The sequence below is a fragment of the Perognathus longimembris genome, chromosome 3 (genome assembly GCF_023159225.1).
Source record: "Perognathus longimembris pacificus isolate PPM17 chromosome 3, ASM2315922v1, whole genome shotgun sequence".
NCBI lineage: Eukaryota > Metazoa > Chordata > Mammalia > Rodentia > Heteromyidae > Perognathus > Perognathus longimembris.
This window is the reverse complement of record NC_063163.1, coordinates 90,963,480-90,980,523: the sequence shown is the minus strand read 5'-3', so window position 1 is coordinate 90,980,523 and position 17,044 is coordinate 90,963,480. Positions and strand designations below refer to the sequence as shown.

At 47.5% G+C, this 17,044-nt stretch overlaps 1 protein-coding gene across 1 annotated transcript; it reads right to left on the bottom strand.

Annotated features, from left to right (window-relative positions):
• Positions 1 to 301: 301 nt before the first annotated feature.
• Anhx (anomalous homeobox) lies at positions 302 to 12,637 on the bottom strand. The gene is made up of 9 exons (XM_048340720.1): positions 12,389 to 12,637; positions 11,721 to 11,848; positions 10,658 to 10,781; positions 9,787 to 10,003; positions 9,053 to 9,167; positions 7,097 to 7,389; positions 4,457 to 4,598; positions 969 to 1,029; positions 302 to 709 (listed from the first exon to the last, which is right to left on the bottom strand). The coding sequence occupies exons 1-9, from the start codon at positions 12,635 to 12,637 to the stop codon at positions 533 to 535; spliced, it is 1,506 nt and encodes a 501-aa protein (XP_048196677.1). The 3' UTR covers positions 302 to 532.
• Between the last annotated feature and the right edge of the window lie 4,407 nt (positions 12,638 to 17,044).

Sequence of the window (17,044 nt, the reverse complement as noted above, 5' to 3'; positions counted from 1 at the left end):
AATTAATTAACATAATGCCGTAATGATACACTAGCCCAGGACTGAGAATCTGGCTTTAATCTATATGCTAGATTTGGACGGATGTCTGGTTGTATAAGTGGAAACTGAGATACATTCAAAACATTAAACTTTAATATAGTTGAATAAAACATTTCTTTTGCAGTCACAATGAAGTGCCACCTGGTACAGAAATCCACCCTAGCCCAATCTTCCTGGACAATCTCCTGCAAAATTTTCTTCTCCATACTCAAGGGAAATGCCAGAAGTCTCCCCATACCTTACAGTGATAACAGATGGGTGGGGAAGGCCTTGTGCATGGGGAAGTAGGAAGGGAAATTCTATCCTCTGGAGTCCTTGCTGAACAGAACTCATCAGGAGCTTCAGTAAGAACAGACACTCTTTCAACTTGACCCTGTGAATATGTGCCAGATGCTTCCTTCAATAGAGAGAATTACCAACCAAACTACTCAAAGAAACCTTCCATTTTCCAGAAAAAAAAAACAACCCTTAGTGATCCCTGAGGAACCTTTAATTATTCAGGATAAAGCTCTGCAACTTGTGAACAGCTGGACAATCCACATCTGCTGCTTCTTCGGTGCTGGCTTTGATCCCCAGGGTTGCCTTGGCCCAGGCTGCCTCCTGAAAACTCAAGGAGCAATCTGGCTCCCCAGAGAGCATCACAGGAGACCTGGTTATGAGACCACTGCATCTGGAAACCAACACAGTATATTACACATAGAGATGTGCTCTGCCAGACTCCAAGATTTATCTTCCCACGTGGGTGTCTTCTAACCCTGTCTGCTCTCTGGCCTCAAGAGCACCCTGCCCAGCTCTGGGGCTACTTAGGTCCTACCATGAGATGAGTCTTTACTCCTTGTTCACTATTTCCTTCATTTAAAAAGTACTAATTAAGCCCTCATCAGCTATTAGCTGTGTAACTGGGTTAGGCGAAAAACAACAGGACTCACCTGGTTGGAGGGCAGGTCATGGCTCAGCTCCATGGTAGACACAGGCACAAACTCTGCAGAGCTAAGAAAGGTACAGGGGTCAGGACAAACTCTGTATCAGGGGGGCTAATCCACACACACCATTCGAATCTGCACATCAGGTTATGGCTCAAAATGACAAGATCCCCCAAGTGACATATCTACAAATCACAAGCCATTCTACGTGTTCAACTCTGATTATGAACACGCTCCCTGCACAGGTCCTCTGCGTTGAGGGTTAGTGAGGAGGGGAATGTGCTTCACGGCAGGAGAAGGGCCTTTGGGATCACAGAGGGCAGTTGGAGTAAGGCATCAGAGCAAGCTTATGGATTTGGAGCCAGTGAGCCCAGATGGGCAGCAGTAGATGGCAAAGGTGAGAGAGGTGAGAGTTCTTTAGGACCAAGTCAGGGAAAGGAGGAGGGACAGCAGAGACTGGACAGGCACAATGGTCAGCGAGTCCCAGCTATGCCAACACACTGGCCATTACACTCCTAGGTGTGATCCAGGGGAAATGAAGGGAAATGTACAGACTACAAGGAGGAGCTATATGCAGGAACATCCATAAAGACCTCTATGAGATTTCCCCAAACACCCAGATGCCAGCCACAAGAGAATAGACATGCACACAGTCACCCATCCACACTGATGATTATGTCTCTGCAATAAAAGGAATTGTTATTGATATGCTCCACCACAAAGGGGATCTCAAAAGCTATACTGAACAAAAGAAGCCAGAGAAACGGAAGCAAAACAAAAAAACCTGAGTACATAGTGTGCAACTCTACCCACATAGTACTTTATAAAATGCAGTTAAATCTGGGCGCTGGTGTCATCCTAGCTACTTAGAAGGCTGAGATCTGAGGATCACGGTTCGAAGCCAGCCTGGGCAGGAAAGTCCATGAGACTCTTATCTCCAATTAACCACCAGAAAAACCGGAAGTGGCCTTGTGGTTCAAGTGGTAGAGCACTAACCTTGAGCTGAAGAGCTCAGGGACAGTGCCCAGGCCCAGAGTTCAAGCCCCAAAACTGACAAAAACAAACAAAAATGCAGTTGGTATTTTTTGTGCCAGTCTTAGAGTTTGAACTCAGGGCTTGGGCGCTGTCCCTGAACATTTTTTGTTTTGCTCAATGCTAATGCTCTATCACTTGAGCCATAGCTCCACTTCTGCTTTTTTGTATGTATATGCAGGTCCTGGAGCTTGAACTCAGGGATTGGGTACTGTCCCTGAGCTTTTTGTTTTCTTTCGGTTGGTCATGAGGCTTCAACTCTGGACCTGCATGCTATCCCTGAGCTTTATTTGCTCAAGGCTAGTAACCACTTTGAGCCACAGTGCCACTTCCAGTTTTCTGGTGGTTAATTGGAGCTAAGAGTCTCACAGACTTTCCTTCCCCAGGCTGGCTTTGAAGCATGATCCTCATATTTCAGTCTCCTGACTAGCTAGGATTACAGGTATGAACCACTGGTGCCTGGCTGTCCCTGAGCTTTTTTGCTCAAGGCTAGTGCTCTACCACTTTGAAGCATGGCTCTACTTCTGGTTTTTGGGTGGTTAACTGGAGAGGAGTCTCACAAATTTTCCTGCCAGGATGGCATCAAACCATAGTCCTCAGATCTCAGCCTCCTGAGTAGTGAGGATTACAGGTGTTAGCCACCAGAGCCCAGCTTAACGTAATTGTTTTTTTCCAGTCCTGGGGCTTGGACTCAGGGCCCGGGCATTGTCCCTGGCTTCTTTTTCCCAGCCCAACGTAATATTTTTGACAATACTGGTGATTAAACTAAAAGGCCTCATCTTTGCTATACAAGTGCTTTACTACTTGAGTCATGCCCCCAGGTCCACTTCAACTAGTCTTCACTGACAAAAGCGTATCTGTGGTTCTGTGGTGGCAGGGACCTGTTGGGTGAAGGCAGAAGGGTACACTCACAACCTCCATCTGGGGCTGGGAATATGGCCTAGTGGTAAAGTGTTCGCCTCATATACATGAAGCCCTGGGTTCGATTCCTCAGCACCATATATATAGAAAAAGCCAGAAGTGGCGCTGTGGCTCAAGTGGTAGAGTGCTAGCCTTGAGCAAAAAGAAGCCAGGGACAGTGCTCAGACCCTGAGTTCAAGCCCCAGGACTGACAAAAAACAAAAAAACAAACACACAACCTCCATCAGACTTTGTGGCTTCACGGTACCCATGGAAATCATACTGAGAAAACTGGCTTGTTCCACCTATACACTTTTAGGTGAGACGTTTAAAGAAGGACTCAAACAGGTGCCAGTGGCTCATGTCTGTAATCCTAGCTAATCAGGAGGCTGAGGTCTGAGGACCACAGTTGGAAGGCAGCACAGGCAGGGAAGTTTGGAAGACTCTTATCTCCAATTAACCCCCAAAAAGTTGGAAGTGGAGCTGTAGGCCTAAGTGGTATAGCACCAGCCTTGAAAGAAAAAAACAAAAAACTTCAAGGACAGCACCCAGGCCAAGAGTTCAAACCTCAGGATTGGCACACACATAGAGAAAAGGGCTCACAGTCATCAGATCAGGGGACTACAGGTGGTAGGCATGGGGAGTTGGTGGCAAAACAGGAAGTGTCAATATAGGCATGTGGACAAACCACTGGGGGACACAGGAATTGCTACAGCATGCACCCCATCTGACTGTGACTATGAATGCAAAAGTGAATGCATCTGTGTTGATTTGGGTTCTTTCACAACTCTGCTATCTCAACAAGCACAACATGTGATGTGGGGGATGCTTCTCCTATTTTGCATATTCCTTTATGTTTCTGCCATTACTGGGCACCCACTTTAGTCATATGATCTTTAATTCCCAGATTAAGAGGTTCCCACATCCTGAGGATATAGTCCTGCTGATTCCCTCGTATAGACAAGTCCATTGGGATATGATAGTGGTGATACCCTCTCCAAAAAGACTCTAGACTGTGCTATCATAGTTGTCCATCCCTTTCTTCTATCCACAGCCTCCTGGTCCCTTTCTCTAGCCTGGGAGCTTCCATTATCTTCTCTCCATCAGAGGACCCTAGACCAACCCATCTATCAACCACACTGTCTCTGAAGTCCCTCATGGGGTTTGGTCATCTCTGTATCTCTGAAAATCCAGAATATTGACATCATCACCTTATTCTCTCGGGCTATTTGAACTCCTCCCAAGTCTCACCCAAACTACAATTTGGTAGATAATTCCACAGCCTTTAGGGAAGAAATGCCAGAAATCGGCTAATGGGGCCCAAGGTAACATTGACTGAATATTGAGCCCTGAGCACAATCCAAAGGATGGGATGCCCACATCTGCTGTGAGGTCTAGACAAACCACTCTGCTTTAAGAAGTAGCAGGCTGGAGAGGCTGTTACAGTTTTTGAGAACCAGTAAGAAAAGGTCAGATCTGTATAGACTAAGGTGAAAAGTCTATAAACCAACCTTACCCTACCTCATAACCTGCAGAGAGTATCATCAGATCTTCAGCCTTACCTGGGAGGGATGATAAATTCACAGGCCTGCAATGGAGGCTGTGTCACCAGGAAGCTGCCCCCCTCTGCCTGCTCACCACTTGAGCCAGGGCCTTCTTCTGAGTACATGATCTGGGAATTGTCATGATGTGGGTCAGTAAATCCTGCAGGTGAAAAACACATACACACAACTCACTGGAAAGAAAATGGAGACTGACACATGTGGAACCATGGTCTCAAGTTAGTCCTGGGTCACTGTTCCTGGTCCTCAGCCACCCTCCACAATGAGGAAATGTCAGAACCTTGGCATTAATAACCTTTGAGTCTCCAAAGATCATGTGAAAGTCAGATTGTGCTAGTTTCAACCTGTGTTTTCCAAGTCCAGACTTCCTGACAACCAGTACCAGAGCCTACAGTGGAGTTGTTCAGGTCTGGAGAGGCACATGTGTAGGATATAGGAGACCCGAGAGGGCAGACTTCTCTCAAAACTACATCCATAGGGTAGCATGACTAGCATTTAAAAGCCTGGTCTCAGGCAAAGAAACGTAGACTGATGTGAGAGTTGTGCTTTGCTCCCTTCTAGCTACCAGAATGACCACCAAACCTGGTAAATGGATACACAAGACCTTCTGAGGTCAAAGGGCCCTTCCTGACTACCTGGGGTGTGGCTACTCTACTTCTGCTGATGCCTCATTCACACAAAATTTAAAGGACATTCTGAGTAGAGAAAACAAAGCTCTGATATTAATTTAAACATTCAAGATCACACATAATCAAACAATAAATCATTAAATTCTCTCTTGGAGAAAATCAAGTCCCACCTTCAATGTCTGAAGTTCTGCAGAGTAAGGAAAAACAGCCACATGGCAAATGCCTACAGAGTTCATGAAACTCAGGATATCTGACAAAGAATATTACAAAAAAAAAAAAAAGCCAAAAGCTTAAGGGATGATTTTCTCTTTTTACCAAAAGGCTTAACAGGAAAATGATCTAAAGAACCCCTACCTAAGTCCATATATGTGAAGTTTCATAACATCACATGAAAAAATAACCCAAAAGTTCCAAGATAAAATACATCCGTTATGGGGCTGGGAATATGGCCTAGTGCTAAAGTGCTTTCCTCGTATACATGAAGCCCTAGGTTCAATTCCTCAGACCACATATATAGAAAGCACTGGAAGTGGCACTGTGGCTCAAGTGGTAGAGTGCTAGCCTTGAGGAAAAAGAAGCCAGGGACAGCGCCCAGGCCCTGAGTCTAAGCCCCAGGCCTGGCAACCCTGCCCTCCGAAAATCTGTTATTTGCTTAAGAATATACATCTGATTCAATACAAAAAAAAAAAAACAATGTCTTCAAATTGCTGATGGATAAGGTATTTTCAACAGAATTCTGTCCCTGCCAAATTGTTAATAAAAAGTGAGAGAAAATTAAGACATTTTTAGAACATGAAAGGATGCATGAAGCCCTGGGTTTGATTCCCCAGCACCACGTATACAGAAAACGGCCAGAAGTGGCGCTGTGGCTCAAGTGGCAGAGTGCTAGCCTTGAGCAAAAAGAAGCAAGGGACAGGGCTCAGGCCCTGAGTTCAAAGCCCAGGACTGGCAAAAAAAAAAAAAAAAAGGATGCGAAACATTTTTCTCACAGAAACCATCTTGCAAAGCTAACTGAAGATGTTCCGTAATGAAACAAGAGAGTCACGAGACCAAAAACTGGACATAATCTGGAAAGCAGTGGCACAAACTAAGAGAACAGCTAGGGGTGCACTGGACACAATGACTTCACCCCAGACCTAGGGTGCCATCATTTGCTTGTCAATGGGAGGAGGGACTCCAGCTGTGAGTTTTCAGATGGGATAGTTGAAACACTGGAAGATACTATAGGAGTTTAAGAGCAGATGACATAAGAAAAAAAGAAGGGCTGGGAATATGGCCTCGTGGTAGAGTTCTTGCCTCGTATACGTGAAGCCCTGGGTTCAATTCCTCAGTACCATATATAGAGAAAAACGGGCAGAAGTGGCGCTGTGGCTCAAGTGGCAGAGTGCTAAGCCTTGAGCAAAAAGAAGCGAGAGACAGTGCTTAGGCCCTGAGTTCATGCCCCAGGACTGGCAAAAAAAAAAAAAAAAAGGCAATTCACAACTCCAGGAAAACAAAAGCTGAAAAGTTATACTTATAGAATACTAAGAAAGTAAGGTGAATCCATAGTGCCTTATAAGATTCTGACATATTGTAAGGGCAAAAACAAATATCTAACAACATATTTAAACTTACTTGTAGTTACAATGGAATTTTAGAAACAAACTAAAGTAAGACATTTCATTCCAAGCTGAGGATAAACAATAAGGAGGTCTAAGGAATTCACCCTTCTCTGAGGCACAGGTGACACAGGTAAGATGACTGCAAGAGAACCAGAGAAAGGCAGCTGTTCCCTTTCATTTCAACTCTTTTCTGTCTCATTCTTCATTTGGGTGTATATTTTTCTTCAAATTACAATAAAAAAATCTAGATGTTTATGGGAAGAATCTCTGTCTTCCAAACTGGTTCTAGATCTCATCAAACCACACAGATTCAAGCAAACAATCATGGCCTCACCCGTACTACCACAAAACATTGGGGTAGTTCTAGTGTAATGATGTTTAATCTTATACTCTGTGAAAACTATACTCACCTGCAGGGCAAGGGTCACCAACAGTGGCAATGGACATGGACATGGTGGAACCTGGCAGGTGCATCCTGGAGTCCGGCTTGTGGCTGTGGGCTTGCTGCCCAAGCCGGAAGCACGCTTCCTTGGAGGACGGTAGTGCAAGGGACATCATCCATGCCGCAGGGGCAGGCACAGGAGGATCCAGCACGTTGCTGCCAGCAGTCAGAGAGCAGAAGCTGGGCCCAAGGCAGATGGGACTGAGGCTGGCAGGGTCACGGTCAGGTCCCTTTAGGTACCTTTCACCTTCTAGCAGAGATCTGAGGTATATGGAAAACAACGTCCTATGAAAGGCAGAGGCAACAGGGCCTAGAAGGGAACCACTCAAGCTTGGGGGTTTTTCTTCCCTTCCTGATTCAGCCACTGAAGACTGTGACACCCAGAATGTCACTAATCATGCAGTGTGGACCCTTCCCCCGAGGGTGGTGCAAGGACTGGCCACTGACAGATCTGGCCCCTGGACACTTACTAAAGCTATTTACTTGAAGCCTAAAATACCTTAGCACTTTATCCACAGCGACAGTACCGTCCATGAAATATTTAAAACTGGGGCTGGGGATATGGCCTAGTGGCAAGAGTGCTTGCCTCATATACATGAGGCCCTGGGTTCGATTCCCCAGCACCACATATACAGAAAATGGCCAGAAGTGGCGCTGTGGCTCAAATGGTAGAGTGCTAGCCTTGAGCAAAAAGAAGCCAGGGACAGTGCTCAAGCCCTGAGTCCAAGCCCCAGGATTGGCCAAAAAAAAAAAAAAAAACAAAAAGAAATATTTAAAACTGAAAATTATTAGCAAGACACATTACTGATTTATAAATAATGGTTAAGCTTTAAAGTAATATTAGGGGCTGGGGATATGGCCTAGTGGCAAGAGTGCTTGCCTTATATACATGAGGCCCTGGGTTCAATTCCCCAGCACCACATGTACAGAAAATGGCCAGAAGTGGCGCTGTGGCTCAAGTGGCAGAGTGCTAGCCTTGAGCAAAAAGAAGCCAGGGACAGTGCTCAGGCCCTGAGTCCAAGCCCAGGACTGGCAAAAAAAAAAAATAAATAAATAAATAAAATAAAGTAATATTAGGCCGAAGCTGATAACAGTTTAAGGAATTTGCATTTCATGAATGCTCATGATGTGTTTCAGGTGTCAAATGTCTCAGATGTGCTTCTAGGATTTTGTTAAACCTACCTCAACCTTCCCAGCAGCCTGCAAGGCCTGCCCAATCATCAACTCCATTTTACAGATGGGAGGTCACAGGAACCTGCCTGGTGTCATACACTTGGATGGTGACAGACCTGTGATATGAGCCAGACACTGCTGACACCACAGGAGAGGCTGTGTCGTGAGATTATGTAGGAAAGGAAGGGAGTGAAGTATGCACAGTGTGATGAGAAGGCAACTGCAAGGCAGACCAATCTAAACCCCAGATCTGAAGTTGACTGGCACTGGGTCAGTCACATTTTTGTCTTCCTATCAGGTTAATCCCTCCTCACAAGTGGGCACAGAGAACAGGGAGAGGCTCAGACAACAATGGCAGATGAGGATTTGAGAGACACTGAATGCTATAACTCCACAAAATATGAAACTGGCAAAACACTACCCAATGATGTTGGATTTGTCTTTAGATGGTAGGTCTGGCCTGAATTTTTTTCCTTTTAACTATTTTACTCTTTTTGTTGTTGTTTTTTAATACACATGAGGTCAGGCTATGGATTAGATCTCAGAGATAAAGCATGGAGTCAAATGAAACTTTCCTTTCTGGGACCCGGATATGGGCTCTTTGTCAATGGCTTCCCTGCCCTTGGAGCCTCATCTGTCACCAACAGATGTCCCAGTGTTACCCAGGCCCACTCAACACTCTTGTCTCCACCCAAGGAAGTACAGGGCTAAATAGGAAAGATGTTCCCATGGTCTGAATATAAGGCCATACCTGGCAGTCAGTGGCTTTGAGATTGAGTTGACTCCAGGAAAGCCCAGGGCAAGGGCTAGTGGATCCCATGAAGCTTGAGTGGAAGACCATAGAGTCCCACTTTTCTCACATCCTGCTGAAAGCAGATCAGAGAAGAGAGAAGGCTATGTGAAGCCGCATGTTCCAGTCTCCTGTCCAACAAGTAAATGCAGCTCTGCTAGACAGAAATAGAAATGACATTGGGTCATCCCAGTATTTGTTCTTTGTCTCTTGGTCTGACTTTGGTCTGCATCAACAGTCCATAATTACACTCCTGGGCTGGGAATGTGGCTTTGGTAAAGTGCTTGCCTAGCATGCATGAAGCCCTGGATTTGATTTCACAACACCACATACACAGAAAAAGCCAGAAGTGGTACTGTGGCTCAAGAGGCAGAGTGCTAGCCTTGAGCAAAAAGAAGCTCAGGGACAGCACCCAGGCCCTGAGTCCCAAACCCCAGGTCTGGCAAAACAAAAACCAAACCAAAAACCAAAAAACACACATAATTACAATCCTGGGGCTTGGTTCACTTCCCAGATCTATTCATTATTCCCTTCCTTCTGGCCATGTGATGCCTCACTTCCAGAATGACACCCAAACACATGATAACCTGACATACAATGGGAGCTACTGGCCCATCACGGCCAGTACTGTGCCAAATGGATCCTGTCATAAATCATCCCGAACTGCGAGGAGGCCAGGTGTCCTAGTAGCTTACCTGACCACTGAGGCCTGTCCACAAATCTTGAGTCACCATAGGGACTGCAGGAGGGCTGCTGGAGGGCAGGATCTGGCTCCTTTGTGCATGGAACTTCTGAAACAGCCTGCTGGGCTGGCTCCATGCGTTGGAGAATGTATCTTTGGCGCCGCCGGTAACTGGCAAACCAGTTGTATACTTGCTCAGCTGTCAAACCCGTCTCCAAAGCCAGAGTGTCCTACACCAAAAGTTACAGTGTCTTGACCCCAAATTACCGGGGTAATTTGCACACAGGTAGCTGGGGACAGCTTAGATGCACTAAAAAAGGTGAATACGATTCCAGCCTGTCTTGTGCAAGGAGAGCACACAAGCAGTCAGTGTACTGTTGCAGTGGAGAAAGGATTGTCTCCAGAGCATGTAGCATGTGGTAGGGCAGAGAGAGCAGGCTCTCCAGTGACAGGACACATAGGCCTTACCTCCCAAGCTGATCCCAACCCTGAGCTGATAAAGCCTGAGCATTCCAGGCCCTAAGCCAGGAAAAGGGCCAGGCTGAAGACATTCTAACCCCTGGAGAGCCAGGTCTGCATTGTCCCTCATCAGAGATCCTCTTCTTTCCTGCAATGCTCACTGGCTCAGGACTCCAGGTCAAAGAAGTAAGAGCCTCTAGAGATTGCAGGGTGAGAAACGGACAGCTTCCCCATGAGAAAATCCAAACCCTGGAGAGCAAAGGTCAACCAGCACTAGCACCCCGGGAGGCACACCACTAAAGGGTGTGTGTGGGAGAAAGAAAAATGTGGAGAAAGGTCCAGGAGCCTCAGGAGAGAGGGACAGCCACCGAGAGGAAGAGGGAGCCATAGATGGGGAGGAGATAAGGAGAGCCATTTGTTCTTACCCTCTCTGCCTTGCTGGGGTTGGTGCTCACACCTGAGGCAAAGTCCTTCAGAATTTGACGAACCACTTGGGGGAAGTTCCGGCTTTTGGGGCTTTTGGGGCAGAGGAAATGGGGTGGTGGGTTCCTGCGGGAAGACAGTGGAGAAAGGTCTAAAGAACAGGACCATCTGCGCTCTGATTCAGAACCTGGCCTTCTGAGGAAGGTGATGATCAGGTCCTTCTGTCCTACAAGCCTCCTCCTAGTGGTACCTCTCCCCAGCTCCAGTTAGTGAGATCCACAGCCTCTCACACAGGAATATGTATGGTGACCACAGGACTGTAGCAATCTGCCTGGGAATCTGGTCTCTGGGCCCTAATGCTGCTGGCACACATCTCAGCCACCTTGGTCCCTCATGGTCTGCAACTCCTGCACTGCTCTGAATGTGCCTCCTCATGACCCAGTCTCACCACCACGGCCCTTCTGGTCAGAGTCCTCTGTTCTATATATCTAGCTGCCACTGACATTGCTACCCAGCCCTTCCCTCTCCTCTCAGCTCCAACACACCCACCCTTACCCATGGTGACTTTGGTCGTTTCCCTCAGATGTCTCCTGCTGGTCCACCACACTCCCCAATCACATTTCATCCATAAAAGGTCACAATGGGGACAATAACTATTAGCACAATGTCTAATTACTAATGATCATGTTGGCAGTATTAACCATTAAGTTAATCAGCACCCATCCTTTGCCAGGCATGCTTCTGAACAAGGGACATGAATCTCTCCTGTACTGGCAACATTCTTATCCCCAACTCTTTAAAGGGTCCAGCGGCAACAAGGGCTATCTGGAGCAGTCTCCCTGCATATGCACCCATTTCAAGCCACCACCTAACTGAAGTGGCAGGTGGAGTGTGGTTTAGTGATAGAAGCATAGTAAGTCCTACTGCTCACTACAGTGTGACAATCTGCTTACTGAGACTTCTTTCCACCTCAGCCCTTTCGGTGTTTGGATGGGAGATCTACCTCTCAGGGGCCTCACAGAACCAGCAGAGAAAGTTTTTCTGTGGAATATAATGAAGAGGTACCTTTTTCTGCATCGGAACTTCTGCACAGGGCTCAGGGTGGCTACGCCTAGCCTCTTCATGGCCAGGCAGTAATGGATGTCATTCCAGAGCTGCACCAGCTCCTGGCTGCCTCCTGACACCCGGCACTCCTGTGGGAAGAGCTTGTTGAGATATACTTACCCCTGCCCACCCTGGAGCATGTGGAGACCTATATCTGCCACCCACACTAACCCACCTTAAGGAGAGCAGTGGGAAAAGACCAGCACCTGGGTCCCAATCCATTTATCCACAATGTGCCACTATAGTCAAGTAGCAAAAACACTTTAATCCCCACCAGGCCTTAGACCAGCCAGTGTGCCAGACACTGTGCTAGACACTTCATGTCAGCCATGAATAGACCAGTGCTCACAATATACATGCATATAAAGCCTCCAAAGAAACAGATAATCCAAGTTCTCAGTTGCACCTTATAGGCAGGAAAATGAGGCACAGCAAAATCCCATGATTTACCTTTGGCCATACAGCAAGAGGAGGAGCAATGGTCAGAGCAATGGGGACCAATTCGACTTGTCTTTGTTTGACTAACATCACAGCTGACTATTACATGAGCTATCCTAACTGAATTAGGGATAGTGGAGGCTGCCAGTCTCTCTACCCCTTTCTGCATCCCCTCCCATCCCCAGTCCTACCTGCAGAAGCTGGCAGGCTGCCTGCAGCTGCTCCTGCTGGACCAAAACACGAGCACAAACCAGGACCACATCTCCATTGTCCAGAAGGTGCAGACGAAGCTGGCTAGCCAGAACAGCTGCCACCAAAGGCTGCACCTGAGCAGGGTCATCCCGAAGGTCCCAACACAGCTTTGCTGCAAGGGTTACCAGCTCTTCTGAGGGTGGACAGGAGGCCCCGTGCTTCCTCAGCAGCATCAGGAAACTCTGCATCCTGTCCCAGACAGCCCACTCTGTGACACAGAACAATCAAGACAACGCTAACAAAGATCCAGGTCCTGGCACCGTCAGTCCTCACGGCAACTCCAGGAGACAAGTAATATCTGACCATGAGCCCATGAACACTTGTAAGGTAGGAGAATAGGAGAGGACCTAATAAAAGGAAGGGTGGTCTAATGTGCCCTGAGATTTCATTCTAACCCCTCCTCCAAAGAGTTGCATCCTTCATGAAGGTGGCTGTGCAGAGGCCACCAACCTGGGTGTTGTCTGTAACCATGCTTCTCATTTGTCTGAGTCTTCTGTCCCTCTGTCCTCTCATCTGCCTACCTGTTCCTCTCATCTCTCTTCACCCTTCCTCTTCTCTAGGTTCTGTTTAAAACTGAATTCATGTACTTATTATCTTACTTATATAACTGTAACCACCACCCCTATTCATCACCTTTGCAATAAATGTATGTTTTTTAAACTGTGAATACAATTCCTCTCACTCCTTCTGTGGCCTCTGTGGGTTCATCAGAGGCCTTGAGATAGGCCAGCTAAGTGGCAAGGTGCCCACGAACCTATACACACACCCTTTCATATTTCGGCAACTGTTCTCTGATTCCTGTTACAGGTTTGCCAGACAAAACCCTGGGGCCTAGAGCACATCCCCACTAGAGGCAGTGTAGCAGTTTGAGCAGCTTCCCACCTGCCGGTATCTGGGGAGCATGCTGGTGATGGGCATTCAGGAATAAAACCTTATCTCCACGGAACTCATCCCAATGGAATATGCTCCACAAGAGAGGCTGGACACGCACTCCCCAAGCGGTGGAAACCTAGCCAGCTGTGTACCCGGGCCGTGGGTCTGCCTGCGGCTGGCTCTCCCCACCCGCCAGCAGCGCTGGCCCGGGATGGACGGGGCCTCCACAGACCCCGGAGGAGGCGCAGCAGTGCGGCCCACGCGGCGCCTCTCGCCCCGGGGAGACGGGCCCCCCCGCAGATCCCCGCGGGGGTGGGGGATCACATTTCTTCCAGCGCTGCCCCACGGGATCCGGAGGGGGCGCCGGTGGAACCCTGTGGAAGGAAGGGCGGGGGAGGGGGGCACCCTGGCCTGAGCCTGCGACGCCCCGAGGGGCTCGCGCGGACCGGGGGAGGGCACGGACCCGGCCGCCCGTACCTTTCCGTGCGCGGATCCGACGTTCACCGAGGCTCCCCGACGCCAGCCCACCTCAGCTCAGCGCGCCACGCCTCTACACCCGGCCGGGCCCCGCTACCAATGGAGACCTGTGCTCGGAACCCCGGCCCCGAGCCCCTGGGCCGCGAGACGCCACCCACGCCCCCACCCAGGCCCTCGGAGGCTCCGCTCCCGGCCTTCCTCCCTTCCGGCGGATGCCTGGATGCCCGCTGGCGCCTCGGGGCTGCTCAGGACGGCTACAAAGTATCCACCCCGGGCCGGTCGGGCCTCCAGAGGCTCTGGCCCAAACTGAGCTGGGGGGAGGAGGGCCCAAGGCCCCGCCCTCTCCGCGGGACCCCACCCCACGCCAGCCCCTGGCGCCCCTCGTGAGTGGTCCTTGCCCGAAGACCCTCCCTGGCCCCGGCCCTGCAAGAGGAGACCCTGAGGATGCAGCCCCACGGACCTGGCTGGCACAGTGGGTGGCCCCTGGGGGGGGGGGGTCACCAAGGTTGGGTTACCAGCCATCTACAAGCGTGCAGCCCTGTGGCTGTCCACAGTGTGTAAGTGCTGAGGAAAAAGGCAGGCATCCAGCATCTTGAACGAGGGGTGGCCAGATCTCCACTGAAGAACTTTCTAGACGGGCACTGATGCTCTAATCCTAGTTACTCAGGAGACGGAGACCTGAGGATTGCAGTTCTAAGCCAGCTTAGGCAGGAAAGTCCATGAGACTCTTATTTCCAATTAATTACCAAAAAGTCAGAAGTGGAGCTGTGTCTCCAGTGGTTGAGCACCAGCCTTGAGGGGAAAAGCTAGGAAACAGTGCCCAGGCCTCGAGTTCAAGCACCAGGACCAACACTTACACAGGCTAAAAGAAGTTTCTCTAGCATCCTAGTGGTTGAATAGCACATGGAAAAGACTTGGGCATCCAGACCCTGTGGCTTCGGCCAGTAATTCCAGGCACTAGGTGGGAAATTCAGAGGATCATAGAAGTTAGAGTTCAACACAGGCCAAAAATCAGGGAAACTAATCTTAGTGAATGTGGTGCCACACACCTCTGGTACCACCTCTTCAATACCCCACCCCACACATATACATAATACCAAAACCATTAAGTCCTCCCTGAAAAAGAGTAACAAAAAGGAGCTAGGGTTGTGTCTCAAGTGGTATAGCACCTGAGTAGCAAGTTCAGTTCAAACCCCAATGCTACCAAAACAAACAAACAAACAAACAAACAAACAACTTGGGTAGAAGTCTTCATGGCTGTGTTGCAGGGAAAATCAACACAATCCAGGGGGCTGGGAATATGGCCTCGTGGCAAGAGTGCTTGCCTCATATACATGAAGCCCTGGGTTCAACTCCTCAGCACCAAACATATAGAAAATGGCCATAAGTGGCTCTGTGGCTCAAGTGGCAGAGTGCTAGCCTTGAGCAAAAAGAAGCCAGGGACAGTGCTCAAGCCCTGAGTTCAAGCCCAGGACTGGCAAAAAAAAAAACACAATCCAAACATGTGTTGGAAGATGTGCTAAATACGATCCAGTTCCAAGACACTATGGTTATTACTAAATATGAGAATGCCCCCAATAAAAGGTGGCTTAAACACAGCAGTCCATGCCTCTTTCTTTCTTTCTTTCTTTTTTTCTTTCTTTCTCTTTCTTTTTTTTCTTTCTTTCTCTCTTTCTTTCTTTCTTTTTCTTTCTTTCTTTCTTTCCTTGCCAGTCCTGGGACTTAAACTCAGGGCCTGAGCACTATCCCTGGCTTCTTTTTACTCAAGGCTAGCATTCTGCTACTTGAGCCACAGCACCACTTCTGGCTTTTTTTTATATATGTGGCGCTGAGGAATTGAACCCAGGGCTTCATGTATGCAAGGCAAGCACTCTACCACTAGGCCATATTTTCAGCCCAGGCCATACCTTTTTCGTGTTAAAAAAAAAAAAAAAAGTGTTCAGGACTGGGGTTGCAATTCCTCAGTTGTAAAACAGCAAGATCACTCTCTCCTCTTTTGATGCGCATCCTAGCAGATGGTTTATATTAAAAGTGGGCAGTGTTAAAAGGCACAAAGCAGGCTGGGAATATGGCCTAGTGGCAAGAGTGCTTGCCTTGTATACATGAAGCCCCGGGTTTGATTCCCAAGCACCACATATATAGAAAATGGCCAGAAGTGGCGCTGTGGCTCAAGTGGCAGAGTTCTAGCTCTAAGCAAAAAGAAGCCAGGGACAGTGCTCAGGCCCTGAGTCCAAGGCCCAGGACTGGCAAAAAACAAATAAAAACTACAGTTTGAAAAAAAAAAAGTAAAAAAAAAAAAAAAAGGCACAAAGCACCTTTCACCAGTTGTCTGCTTCTTTTTCATTAATCAGAACTTGGTATTATCACTTGTGGCTGGTAAGAGTTTGTGAAGATTCCCTTCAGAGTTAGCAATCCTCTGTTCAGGTCCTTAACTTCAGTCACCAAAGAATTGCACTAGTAAGGGCTTTTTTTCACCCAGGAGTTATTTTTTCAAGAGTTAATTGAAGGATACATGTGTCTCTCAAAGATCCTTGTGCAGTTCCCAAGGAAGAGTAGTTGGACGAGTGGCAAGGTCAGGACAGAGTTGCTTTGTTGCTTTTCATTCTTCTTCTTTTTGTAAATGTTGCAGCTTACTGAGGAGGGTAAAGCTTAAAAATATAGTGTCTATATTCTACTAAATCTGTTCTTTACTGCAATACTTATCTATAACTTCTTGGCTGCTATTTCCCATCCCTCATTTTCCCTATCTATCCTGCTTCAACAGCACAAATATATTTTCAAGGACAGTAAAGAAATGTAGAATTAAGATCACATTGACCCTTTGAATACAGTGATTCTGTGTGTAATGAAGGAGTACTGAGCTATTAGTAACCTAATGGTATCATATTTTTTGTTGTCAGTTATACTTAAAGTTTGCTATAATTATTTTTTTGCTGTATTCATTTTGCAGTGCTGGGGATCAAAACCTGGGGCCTTGTACATGTTAGACAGGCTCTGTAAACTATATCATCGTCAACCTTCCATTAAGAAGTGTATTTCACAAGTATACCTTTATAATCCTTTTCTTTCCTAGAACTGGAAAAGGAGAGAGGGACTAGAAAGTTTTATGAGCCAGTAATAAAATTTTATTGATTTAAATCGTTGTACAATGACTCCTTCCTGTTATATTTACCTGCTATTTCTCACTTAACATTAAGCAGTATTCTAGCACTATTCTTTCACACAGTATTTGACTTCTGTTTTTG